At 34.2% G+C, this 13,547-nt stretch overlaps 2 protein-coding genes across 2 annotated transcripts in view; both read left to right on the top strand.

Moving 5' to 3' along the window:
• vas (ATP-dependent RNA helicase vasa) overlaps window positions 1-13,547 on the top strand; it is a 119,501-nt gene that overhangs the window by 102,702 nt on the left and 3,252 nt on the right. The gene's annotated exons all lie outside the window — the stretch shown is intronic.
• LOC108359142 (uncharacterized) lies at window positions 6,760-8,070 on the top strand. Its single transcript, XM_017610841.1, has 2 exons — window positions 6,760-7,061; window positions 7,126-8,070. Exons 1-2 carry the CDS (start codon window positions 6,872-6,874, stop codon window positions 7,422-7,424), a joined length of 489 nt encoding a protein of 162 aa, XP_017466330.1. The 5' UTR covers window positions 6,760-6,871; the 3' UTR covers window positions 7,425-8,070.

The raw sequence follows: 13,547 nt of genomic DNA, 5'->3' as shown, positions 1-13,547 counted from the left end.
AACGAAAACGCCATAAATGTTATGTTATCTACATTTTCAATAAACTTGGCATTGGATAAACCATTTAAAAACTTCAAAAAATTTTGGTAGGGTTTGGTTGGTCTTGGTAGGAAGTTTTGGTAGGAAAAAAATGTGTTCGTGGCAACACTGATTGTCGGACGAAATAACCTACAATTGAAACTTAAAAATGTGTTTTTATTGCATATTGTCCGGTTTTCTGCGATGCAGCAAACAGCTGCCCCACTCGCACATGTATTTTGATCAAAATTCCTTTCTTCTTTTATGCTGCGTTTGCGCTCAACTTGACAATTCGTCGCCTCGCTGTCTACTGATTTGCATTAAATTTTAATACCTTAAGCGCTTCTGTAATAGTACTAAGTTGCCACAAAAATCACAATTTTTTGCCACTTTTCCATTATATACATTTATATTTTCTGATTAACCATATTATTTACTGGTGATCGCTTTAATAAATCACAATACCGAAAAGTAATCTGACTTCCAACTAAAAGATAACTGTAAAATGCAAAATTAAGAGAGTGCAAAACTGTAACATTTGCCTTACACCGCTATTGCGAGTGTCTACTAGTAGTAGATAAATGACTTATTCGATTATCGCTTTTCTATGGTATTGTGGATGTCGATTTTTCGTTCAATTAACGATTGTGAATATTTTAAGTTGCTCATCCTTTTACAAATGTTTGTTTTTAGAAGGATGAGCGTGTAAAAACTATTGACACTAATTTATTGAACAAGAAAACGACATTGGTAATGCCATAAATAATCGTTAATCGACTAAGAGTGGTTTATCTACTACTAGTCGATACTCGCAATGGGGGTGTTAATTTATTTAATTTGTGTCTGCTAGTTTTTTATTGTTGTTGGATTAGCTTCAAAACGTTATGAGAGAGGGAATACGGGTGTACCAATCAGAATATAGAAAAAAAGTATGAAAGTCGTTTTGGATAGATAGCGGGGGTGTTACTTACACCACGTTACAGTTTTGCTCGTTACTGTAAGTCGATGTGTGTTTGGAGGAAATATTAGTGGTATTCTTTTAAAGAGATAAATCGTCGTTTAAAGTACAAAACCGCGTATCGTCATTCTGCAAAACCGCGTCGCTGACATTGGCTGCCAAAAATTGGATTTGCTCACACAAGCTCTTGGCTCAATCCTTATCCATTCGTCCTGAAATATACTATCCAGAAATGCAATTGCTTTATAAAAAAGAGAACCATTTTGAAATATGAGTGTTTTTACGCTCTAGAAAATAATTTCTACAACTTACATATGCGGTTTAGCACTTTAAACGACGAAATCTACCTTTCGCATATACGTACTATATTTTTATCCACTGCTTTATATGAACTAGAGATGGGCGCGTGAGTGATTTTGGCTCACCTTCACGCACGCTCACGTTGATGGTTTTGTAAATCACGCATACCCACGTTCTGTTACATTTTTTTCAATCACGTTCACGCAAGCTCACGACGTATATAAATAAATAGGCCTTATCGCTCAAATATTGTAACAAATCTTGGCCAAACACCTTGCCTGGGATGAACGCACCATGGTGGAATAATAACAGGTGAAATAATAAGAGCGAGAAGGAAGATTTGACACTACCTTATTGGAAGTGTTCGCCCCTTTAGATTTTTTTAAAGGGTAAAGGCCAGAAATATTAATTACCCTTTTTGACTACAAAACGGGTAATAATTTGAAGTCTTTTATTTAATACATATACATACATAATATTAAAAATTATTTCTGAAATAACCCTATTTGAGAAATAAAAGAGCCATTTAAATTAACTAAGCATAATTTATTATTTTTTATTCAAATTAGATATGTAGAAGCTAAACAATTTTGTGGATTACGCTTGTATTTAGTATTGAAAGACAAACACTAACAATAACAAAGAGCTTTAAGGATTTACAGCCAATGTAATAAATAATAATTAGAAACATAAATTAAGATTTTGATGCTAATAAGAGTAGTGTGATGTACTAAATCCACGGAATAGTTCACACAAAGAGAAGCAAAGAACGTAGAAACTGAAGACCACCCAGATTGAGAAGTGTCTAATCATTCTAGATGAAAGGTCCAACTACGGTTTCAAAACATCATGTTAATGCCGCACAAACTGATATTTTTAGGCAGAAAAATATGGTAAAATGGGGAAATTAGTAAAAAAGATTTTTCACAAATAATACTTCAAGAACTCACCGACGGATGCATAGACAAATAATGATAATTTTATGAAGAGATGAAATTAGATACATGAAATCAGCAACATGAAAGCAACACGTGATATTAATGGTTATAAGGTTTAAATAATTAAATTTAAATAGGTATATATGGGGGGTTTGGTGTAGTGGTAAGCAGTGCGCGCTTCCACTCCGCAATGCCTGGGTTCAAGCCCTAGTCAAAGCAACATCGTAAAAAAATAGAAACAAAAAATATTTTTCTCAACAGCGGTCGTCCCTCGCAGGCAATGGCAGTCGGCGTAAAACTGTAGGTCCCTTCACTTTGTGTGACAACATCAAGCGCACGCCACAAATCGGAGGAGAAACTCGGCCAAACACTAACCTATGTGTAAGCGCCATTCTATTATTATTATTATTATATATGGGAGGTTTATAAAGGTTAATCGACTATACCTTTTGCCTTTCAAGCGCTTATTTAAATAATTTATACGGAAATGCATCCTGCACTTAAAATAGAGCTTTTTCACATTTATTGAAAGGTCTATTTCATGGCTGTGGGATAATAATTTTTTGGAGAATTTGGTGGTGCCAGAAATTACTTCGCCTTTAAATATTTGAAATATCCAACTTATTCAGCCTAACCTGCTCCGCTGGTGAATGGAACAAACGGACGCCTTCGTAAGTCCACGTTTTTCTGCAAATTACACAGCTTAGCTTAGGCATTATTAATTTTTTAATCACAAATAAATTATTTAGTATTTTTCGGTAAAAGTTTTAGAAAAAAAGTCTAAGTTCGGACGGTACCGAACATGGTAAGCCGGGGTGTATCAATTTTGAGTAAATTAGCGTCCTTAAATTTCGAAATATTGAAGTTTAGACCATTTTTAAAATTTACCGTTATATGAAAAGCCGTACTTTTAGTACGATTTCAATAATTTTGAACATTTTGCTTTTATGTGGCAAGCACAATAACCATACCGAGTTTGGTACAAATTGGTAGAACGGTTACCGACATACATATATGTGATCATAAGTGGGCGGTGCCACGCCCATTTTCCAAAATTTTATCATAAACGTATTTCTTGGTAAAGAATTGTTGCAAGCGTCAATTTTGAATAAATTAGCTTTAATATTTACTGATTTATCGAAGATTTCGTATTTCTCTAAATTACCCTTATATAGAGAATGTGGGCGTGGTTATTGTCCAATTTTAAAAATTTTCGGCCGTTTGATATGCTGTACCAAGTTTGGAAGAAATCGGTGCAGCGGTTGCCAAGATATACACATCGTCGCCAGGGTAAAAGATTGTCGTATGTTAATTTCGGCAGGTTGTGGGAAATCGCGATAGATAAATGAAAATGCGAAGATATATTTTATCCAAAGTCTCTGAAAATGTTACTAGTTCACAAAATTCGTAAATTATTCCATTTTTAATGTGTATTGTTATTAGTTTTGAGTTTATGAAGGATTTTCTTTAGTAAAATTTTGTCGTAAGCGTCATTTGTCCACNATGATTTTAAAATGCTTGCAAACGTCAGAAAAAAATCATGGCCGACGAATTGAGAGAATGGATTTACCTTGTAATATTTTTATCATGGCAATATCAATAAATAGTTGAGTTGTATACAAGTTGAGTTGTCTCAGACACAACTCAACTAAATTCGTGGAATTATAAAACAAAAGCTTAAAATGTAGATTCTTGAATAAATACAATGAAAATTACTACCTGCATTGTTTTTTGCGTAAACAGAAGAAAAATAAATAGAAATATATATAAATACTTAAGTATGTATCTTTCGGCCTTGTTTCTATCCCCGAATCAAATAATGGTTTGGTAAGTAAATGTTTACATTTGGTACTAAGCCATAATAAATTAACAAAAGATGTTATTATAATGCTCTAAAAATTAAAAAAACAAGCTTCAAAATTTAAAGGAAGTGATGAAGTTATTATTTTTCATTTAAAACATTGCATTACTCTGGGCCTGTGGCAATGAGTAGAAAAGTGCTATGGTGAAAAAACTTTTTACTACTTATGGTAAGAAAATTTTACATTTCTGCTGTGCCAATTCGTAACTTTTTACTGCTGGAAATTTTTGACAGTTGCTCTAGTGCAAAAGAGATTAAGCAATTAAAATGCAGCAATTACATAAAAAAATGTCTTTGCTGACTTTAATTCTTATAGAACTGGAAGCCATACTTTTACTAATCCGAGCACTTTTCTATCAATTGGCACAGGCCCTCAATAAGAATTTAAACAGGTCTCCCAGCAAACACAGTTTCAAACGTTTGAGAAAAATGTATTTCTCAATTTGAAACACCATGTTAATGCCACACAAAGTGATGTTTTTATGCAAAAAATATATGTTAAAATGGGGAAATTAGTAAAAAAACGATTTTTCACAAATAATACTTCACGGACTCACCGACAAATGCATACAAAAATCTTAATAAAAGTAGCCAATGCAGTAACCAATCAAAAGTGACAGATAATGACGTACAACTCGATGTCTTGAGGCAAAAACACTTTTCAAAATGGTGAAATTAGTAAACAAGATTTTGCACAAAGAATACTTCCAATGACTCACCGACGAATGCATAGACAAATCTTGATAATTTTATGAAGAGATGAAGTTAGACTCATGAAATCAGCATCGTGAATACAAAAACGCAACGCGTGATATTAATGGTTATAAGGTTTAAATAAATAAATTTAAATAGGTATATATGGGAGGTTTATAAAGATTAATCGATTATACCTTTAGCCTTTCAACCGCTTATTATAATTATTTATACGGAAATGCATCCTGCACTTTAAAAATAGCTCTTTTTCACATTTATTGGAAGGTCTATTTCATGGCTGTGGAATAATAATATTTCTGAGAAGTTGGTGGTGCAAGAAATTACTTCGCCATTAAGTATTTGAAATATCCAACTTTTCAGCCTAACCTGTTCCGCTGGTCAATGGAACAAACGGACGCCTTCGTAAGTCCACGTTTTTCTGCAAATTACACAGCTTGGCTAGGCATTATTAATTTTTTAATTACAATAAATTATGTAGTATTTTTCCACAAAAATTCAAACAGAAATTTTAAGAAAACACAAATTTTCCACAAAAATTCAAACGGAAAATGTTGCAAGCATATAATAAATGGCCAAATTGCCCCCAAAACATATGTAAATACATCCAAAGCAGCAACACATAAAACGTTCAACGAATAAAGGCAACATTGTGAAATATTAGGCAGCCGAATGTCAAAAAATGAACAGAGAATGCTGTTTTATTACTTCACCTGTTTATTGCACCATGGAACGCACTATTAATGTTTTTACAAATTTCATAGAAAAGAATTCGCATCAATATTCATTCAATGTAATTTTGAAATGACAATTAGCTCATATTTTTGTTTAAATATGATATTTTGTCGAACAATCATGTACGTCCAAGGCGAATTTAATAATGTGGTGTTTGGGCGACACACAGTGCCGCGAAGGTGGACAAAAATACAAAAATCGACTGTCTTGAAACTTAGATGTCTTGATGTCAAGTTACAGCTGAATCTCCAACTAAGAGAAGTTCATAAGTTATTTTGTGATAAAAACAACTTTCAGCCTCACACACCCCCTCAAAGTACACCTATTTTCTACATACCATTTCATTTCGGCGATTCGCACATAAAAGTGGTCGCAGTTAAAAATTTGTTAAAAATACATTTTTATTCCTAGCAAGATCAACTTTTGCACTTTGATAAAGATATATGCGACAAACCAAGAAATGCATGGTTCATGGAAAAAAATTTATACAAATATTTTTTTTTTATTAATAAATAAGTATATGATTAAACATACCAAAATCCGAAAATTGGTAAACTTTGGAGACAAAAAAAAAAAAACATCTTGAAAGTTCGTGAAATTTTTTTTTTGGTTATGGTAGTTTGGACCTTCTACTAACAGAAACAATCGAAATCTCTTCCAACTTTTTCCAATATTTGAAAATTTTCAATTTTGAAAAAGTGACTAAATGCCTTTTTTTGGTATTATTTTAGCTGATCTATATTTACAATACTTTTTCTGAATGCCCTAAGATCTAAATTTTTGGTTCGCTTTTCAAAAATAAGGTGTTGAATTAAAGCTAAAAGTGCCAAAAAAAAAAATTAAGAGGTACAGGGTGCTTTGAAATGAAAAAAATTATCAGCTAATTAAAATACTTAAATATGCATCACGGTATGGGAGCCAAAAACAAAGGTATACGAAGATTTACATATATATATATATACATATATATATATATATATAGAGCAATGACACCAGTTTACAAATAATATGTTAACCAATTCGGGTAAGGAAATAAATGCAATCGAGACACCTTACAGCGCCCAATGATTAGACGAAAGGCGAACAAAAAGAAAATAAAAATAAATAACATACCTATTACTCTTCATCTGCATAAAGAGTACTATTTTGCTTAAGCAGCAAACAAAAACAGCTTGCGAAAATGATAGTACAAATGTATGCATATCAGGGAGGTCCAATTTTTTTATATATTTTTTTTTTTGATTGAGTCTTTTTATAATTTTGTTCACCTAACTAATTACATTACCTGTGCAAAAATTTCAACGTTTTACTATTAGTGGAAAATGTAGCTCAACGCGAGTTTAAAATTTCATGAATTTTTCTCTGGTGCTAAGAGTCCTCTCTTGTGGAAAACAAATAAAAACCCAAGAGTTTAGTGTTTTGTTGAACGAAACAAGAGAGTTATACCTTAGAAATTATGGTTGGTATAACATGCCAAGTTCAGTGCATAAAGTTTTAGTACATGGATGTGATGTAATTAAATACTTTGATTTACCAATAGGTAATGATTTTAAAGCTATGTTTTCATTTATTTTCTTAATCTGTATTTCCACCTATTTTATCAGGTTCATTATCAGAAGAAGCCTTAGAATGTTCACACAAAAACATAAGAAAATATCGGCTTAATCATTCTCGAAAAACTGGAAGAGTACAAAGCAATACGGATTTAATGACTCGTTTGATATTATCGTCAGATCCATTAGTTGCATTTAAAAGAAATATAAAACAGAGAAACAAATATTTAAAGGGTTCTGATCTCAGCTTTAATAAATACATTGTTGAAAGTGACGAAGCAGACAAAAGCATGGAATCATTTGAATCAGTGATCACTTCCTCCTCTTCTGAGGACTCTGAAACTGAGTGATTATAACAACTAGTTCGGTTTTTATTAACATATTATATGTTATTACCATATAACAGCTATTATTACTTACTTACTTAACAGTGATTATGCTTTATTTTAAATGAAATCAAAAGAATTTTTTTTTCTAAAGGTTAACATGTAAGGAAAACCGACTTAATTTTTCAAATTACCATAATGTATTCACTTAGGAAGTAAAGTTTAGACGAATTTTGACTATTAAGACTATTTTTCTGAACACTTAGCAACAATGATATGCCATATTTCATTTTTAAATAATCATGTGCAAAAACTCGGTGTTTTTTTAATGGGTACCCGTTACAAAAAAACCGATTACTTTCTTAAAATTAGAGTAATATAGACACTTCAGATGTAAAGTTTCAATAAATTCTGACGACTCCTTCCGGTTTTCGTAAACACCACAATCAGCAATGATTATGCCTCATTTGTCTTTCATATAGTAATGTAAAAAAAAATCTTTTTTTTTTAATGGGTACCCGGTACCGAAAAATCGATTTCATTTTTGAAATAAGCATGGCTTAGTCCTTTTAGGTGTAAAGTTTCAACAAGTTCTGAATACTATTTCGGTTTTTATAAACATATGTCTACGATGATTATGAGTTATTTTACCTTTTTATAAAATTGTAAAAAAAAAAATTTTTTAATTAAATGGTAACAGATGCTGAAAAACGTTTTTTTTTTCCTAAATTGCGGTGATATAGTCCTTTCAGGTGTAAAGTTTCAGCCCATTCTGATGCCTCCTTCCACTTATATCAACACATGTCCACAATGACTATTTTCATATAAAAATGCAAGAAAAACTCGGTTTTCTCGAAATGAGTAACCGGTACAGAAAAACCGATTTCATTTTTGAAATTAGAGGGGCATAATACTTCTAGGTGTGAAGTTTCAGCCAATTCTGACCACTCCTTCTATTTTTGTCCATCATTTGTATGGAGTCGCGGCACTGTGCGACAGCTCAATTTTTCGCCGTGGAGACCATAACGTCAAAATGATGTTTGTTGTAATTCATACTGTCATTGTGCGTACAATTGCGTAATGTTACGTAGTATAGTTTTTTACTCATATACGGCTAACACTACCTTATTAAATTCGCCTTGTGTACGCCTTTCTTCTAGAATTCTGCCCGACACAGAAAAAACTCTTGCAATAGTTGCTGAGCTAGCTTAGCTGGTATGTTTAAAATTTGTCTTGAAAGGCTTCCAAGAAAAAGAATATTTTTAGCTTTGTCCCAAAATTTCGAAACATCGTCACAACTCTTGTTTTCGGGTTTTTTCGAAAAAATCTGTATTTCCGCGTTGATGTCTCCAAAAACTGTTTCTGCTAGGGCTGCGCGATTAATTGATTACTCAATATTTTAATTAATCATAAAGTAAATAACTCAATTATTCGATTAATTGGAAATTATGATTATTCAAAAGTTACTCGAGTAATCAAGATCTTTGATTAACCAAAAAAAAAAAAATATTTGAGTAAGTTGCTTTATGATGAATCAACATTTCGAGTGAAATGAGTAATCAACATTTCAATTCTTTACATATGTCTAAAATAGTTGAAGTTCCTTGATACTTTGAAAACAACGTTTCTGTTTTCAAAAATTAAAATGAAAATTTTTTTTCATNAAAAAAAAAAAAATATTTGAGTAAGTTGCTTTATGATGAATCAACATTTCGAGTGAAATGAGTAATCAACATTTCAATTCTTTACATATGTCTAAAATAGTTGAAGTTCCTTGATACTTTGAAAACAACGTTTCTGTTTTCAAAAATTAAAATGAAAATTTTTTTTCATATACAGAATGGCTGCGTTTCTTTATACATTCCGGATAATCCCATTTCACAGCCGGAATAAACAGAATGCGTTTGAAATATACGTCAACATATCATCAGGAACGTTCTAAAGAATAAATAAACAAAAAAGTTTATTCCAAACGTTCAGAATGAATAAAGAAATGCAGCCAATGTAAAAAGGAAAATAAGCATTTGCATAAGCAAACTCTTTTAACGAGCAAAATTATTTTTTTTGAGTAACCATATTTCAAGTAACTCGATTAATCATCGTTTTGAGTAATCGAAATCTTGATTACTCGAGTAATTGATTAACCAACTTGCTCGAGTAATGGAATTATCGCACAGCCCTAGTTTCTGCAGATTCATCCATTGTACCTTTGAATTCGTCATATGTATATACAGTAAATAAGTTAAAGGGTGAACACACCAAAACTGCGACACTTAGAAATTACTACCAGAAACAAACTAGAAGGCTTTGAAATTAATATTTTTTTTTGTATTATATAACTTGGAGGTTTAGATGTTATTAAAATGTTAAAATATTAGTTATTAATTGCTCCATATGCAAGTGATCGGTATTTTCATCGCACACGCGCCATCATGCTCTGCACTACTGCATCATCGACTTTACGCGATGCGCACAACTACTTTGTTTTGCACTCTTCAATATTTTTCACTGTTTCACCTGTTTTCTTTAACATTCCTTTGACAATTGACCAATATTCCCCAATAGGACGTAGCTCTGGGCTATTGGGTGGATTGCAGTCGTGAGGTACAAAATTGATGTTATTTGCATTATACCACGGCAATGTGTCCTTGGCATAGTGGGAGCTTGCCATGTCCGCCTAGAANCAATTGACCAATATTCCCCAATAGGACGTGGCTCTGGGCTATTGGGTGGATTGCAGTCGTGAGGTACAAAATTGATGTTATTTGCATTATACCACGGCAATGTGTCCTTGGCATAGTGGGAGCTTGCCATGTCCGCCTAGAACAGTGGCCTACTCCTTATCTGTTGATAAATGACAGAAGACGCCTTTTGAGGCACTCATCCCGATAAACTTGATCATTCATTGTCCCGGATGGGAAAAAGGGCTGCTCTTACGCCGACAGGAACAAATAGCTTGCCAAACCATGTTGTTTTTTTTTGGAAATTTGGACTTAATTTTCAGCTTACAACTTTCAGGGGCATCTTGACGACTTGCAGCAGTATAAAAATCTTGACCTGCAATATATTTTGAATTTTTAAAGCAGTAGGCTTCGTAGTCCTTAACAATGCAGTTGTATTTTTTAATTTAGAATTCATACAACTTCCGAATGCGGGATTTCGCTGTAACATTCTACTTTGCGCCTCGGTCTGGCGCTGTTTGAGCTGTAGAACATCTCAATGAAGCTTTCCGCTTTACCTTTTGTACGAAAAACTGCGATCTCCGTACGGATTTTGCAACATAACGCGACAAAATCTTCGGATCTCGCGAAAACGCACTGAGGACCTTCCGAGCACTGTTTTTATCACTTTGACCATGCTAACCCCCGCTCCCTGGTTTTCTCGTAACTGCCAGGCCTTATTTGTACCGATTAAAACCCTGCAAACTGTCGAATAGTGCAATCTTTATTTTTTAGCAATTTTACGTGTACTTAAGGCCGGATCATTTATAAACTCGTGCAAAATGGTTTGTCTCGTTTCTAACTCGGTTGCCATTTTTAACTCAACTAGGAATCAAATTCAAATGAAATTTCTTCTACGTCCAACTAAGGTCATGGTCAGCTTATGGTATTTGAATTTCAAAATATTGAAATCTTTTTGGGTAAGTTATAAGCTTCCCAAAGTGGCGCAGTTTTGGTGTGTTCACCCTTTAAATAGTAAGTAGTACATAGTTTACGATTTTATTTTGTTTGAAAATACACATACTTTCATACATATCGAGCCCTAATCTCCTAAAAGATGTAACCGACATTATTCAAAATTTTAATTTTGATGCAGAAATGCATCTAGATGCTCTAGGAACTTTTTATTTATCAAAAAAAAAAAAATTTCAAAAAAATCTCGCTTACATCTTTTTGGCGGCTAGGGCTCGATATGTGAAAATTACGTGATTGACGGAAAATCTAACCTACGCACGCGGAAGTTACTTGATTTTTCTCAAATCCGCTCACGGTTACGCGTGACACGACGTGTCACGTAGAGAATCACGTGTTTTGCCCATCTCTAATATGAACGAAGAAAAAATAATATTTGTTACCCCTTATCGAGAAACTTGGGAAAGGTTTAGTTATTTGTACAATGATTTTTGGTTGTTGTGTCCCGAATTTAAAAACTTCAACTTACACGTGTGGTCTGCAATAGGTGCTGGAAGCGTCGGACCCATGGCCAGGATCTCTGTTCCTATGGGGAAATATCCGCGTATCTTTCAAGCAAAAGTTTACGCCATCTACCTGTGTGCGGATACAATCATGAGTAGAGGGTATAGAAACGAGAGAATCATAATCCTAAGTGATAGCCAGGCGGCACTCAAGGCCATCATATCCTATAAAGTTAAGTCGTCGCTGGTCCTTAAGTGCATTGAGAAGCTTAACACCCTTGGTAGACACAATAAAATCAAGTTAGCGTGGGTACCTGGCCACAAAGGAGTGGGTGGGTAACGAGGCGGCTGATTGTTTCCCAAGAGACGGCAGCTATTACTCCAGCTGGCCCCGAGCCCTTCCTGGGAGTGGGTCCCAACACTCTAAAAGAGGAGTTTAGGTGGGAGTGGAGCACTATGAGTGATCTAAACTGGCAAAGTTCGTCAGGAATGCGTCACGCAAAGAGTTTGCTGGGAGGTTATAACAAAAGGAGATTCCAAAGTTTAATTGGCCCCGCAAAGGAGCAGCTTAGAATAATAACAGGTATCCTCACAGGACCCTGCATTCTGAGAGGGCATCTATACAGGCTGGGGATATGGTCGAGGACCTTTGCTGGTTTTGCGACTCTACCAGCGGGACACCTCTCTACACATCCTCACCGAGTGTGATGCAGTGTGCAGAAGACGTGAGAGAAGTTTAGGCTCAACGTGGCCACAGCTTAAGCACATTCACTCCCCATCCCCAAAGGTACTATTGAACGTTCTCAGGGATTTAGGTTTAGAGGATGTATTGTGAAGAGTGGAGGGCGCAATAGACCACCTGGTCGCGGCAAAAATTTCATTTTATTGTCGTATCTATCTACACATGCTCCCAAAGCATTAAACTTTCAATTTAAGATAAAGGTTTTCAATTTCCGAACACTAGCTTATTAATAAAAACTGGTTTTACTTAGCACTATTTTGTAAATTTCGGTGTGGATTCTGTCCAAAAATACTGTGGATGGCGAAGCCGGAGTTATATGCACAAGAAATGGCTTCCGCCCCTCTACTCCCCCAACAGAGAAAGGAGAATTCTTCTTAGTAAGGGCTATAATCCCTAAGCGCGGCCGAAAGCGGGAAGCCCAACGGGTGGTGAACCTAACAAAATGCATTCTTTCAATGGCTTAGAAGAAGCTGTGATTGCATTAATTGAATTGAGAACCAGTTCTTCCAACATAAGAGGAGTTATCGCTTGTGGTTCAACAATTCAACCAGAAGCTGACATACATAGACTTAGACATAGACATAGACATACAGCTCTGCATAGCTTTGTCAATTCATTTCCATAGCGCGCTCTTACTTTGCTGCTATAATTGCAAATGCAATATAATCCATTTTCGGCAAAATATGTAAAATTTTACTATAAATAAATAATCACTTGATGAGTGTTTTTTTAATTCCTATCCACTTTGTTTTCCTTCATACAGCTGACTTCGCAAAACAACTGATAGCTGGCAATGCTATACGCGTTTTCGCAAGGGTTGTAGCATGCCGATTTTTCGTTTTTCGTAACGACGCTACGGGTTACGAAAATTCGGGTTCTAGAATAAGGGTGAAAATTCAAATCAAAGATATGCGTGTACTACATATACATATCGTCCTTTAAAGTACAAAACCGCGTATCAACAAAATACATATAGAGAGTAAAACCACTCATATTTCAATATGGTTTTCGTTTGATAAAGCAATCGCAGGCAATTTCTGGCTAGTATATTTGAGGACGAATGGATAAGGCTTGAGCCAAGAGCTTGTGTGAGCAAATCCAATTTTTGGCAAAAAATTTCAGTTACGCGGTTTCGCGGAACGGTGATACGCGATTTTGTACTTCAATGACGATATGTATGTTTGTATATATGTATCTATATACATATGTAAGAAACAAGTAATTTTTTGGAAAAAAAAACCGACTCATATCTCATATAAAAAAAAAAAAA

The sequence above is a fragment of the Rhagoletis zephyria genome, unplaced genomic scaffold (genome assembly GCF_001687245.7).
Source record: "Rhagoletis zephyria isolate East Lansing unplaced genomic scaffold, Rhagoletis_zephyria_1.1 Rzeph_scaffold_00346, whole genome shotgun sequence".
Taxonomy (NCBI): Eukaryota; Metazoa; Arthropoda; class Insecta; order Diptera; family Tephritidae; genus Rhagoletis; species Rhagoletis zephyria.
This window is presented reverse-complemented; position numbering and strand designations above follow the sequence as displayed.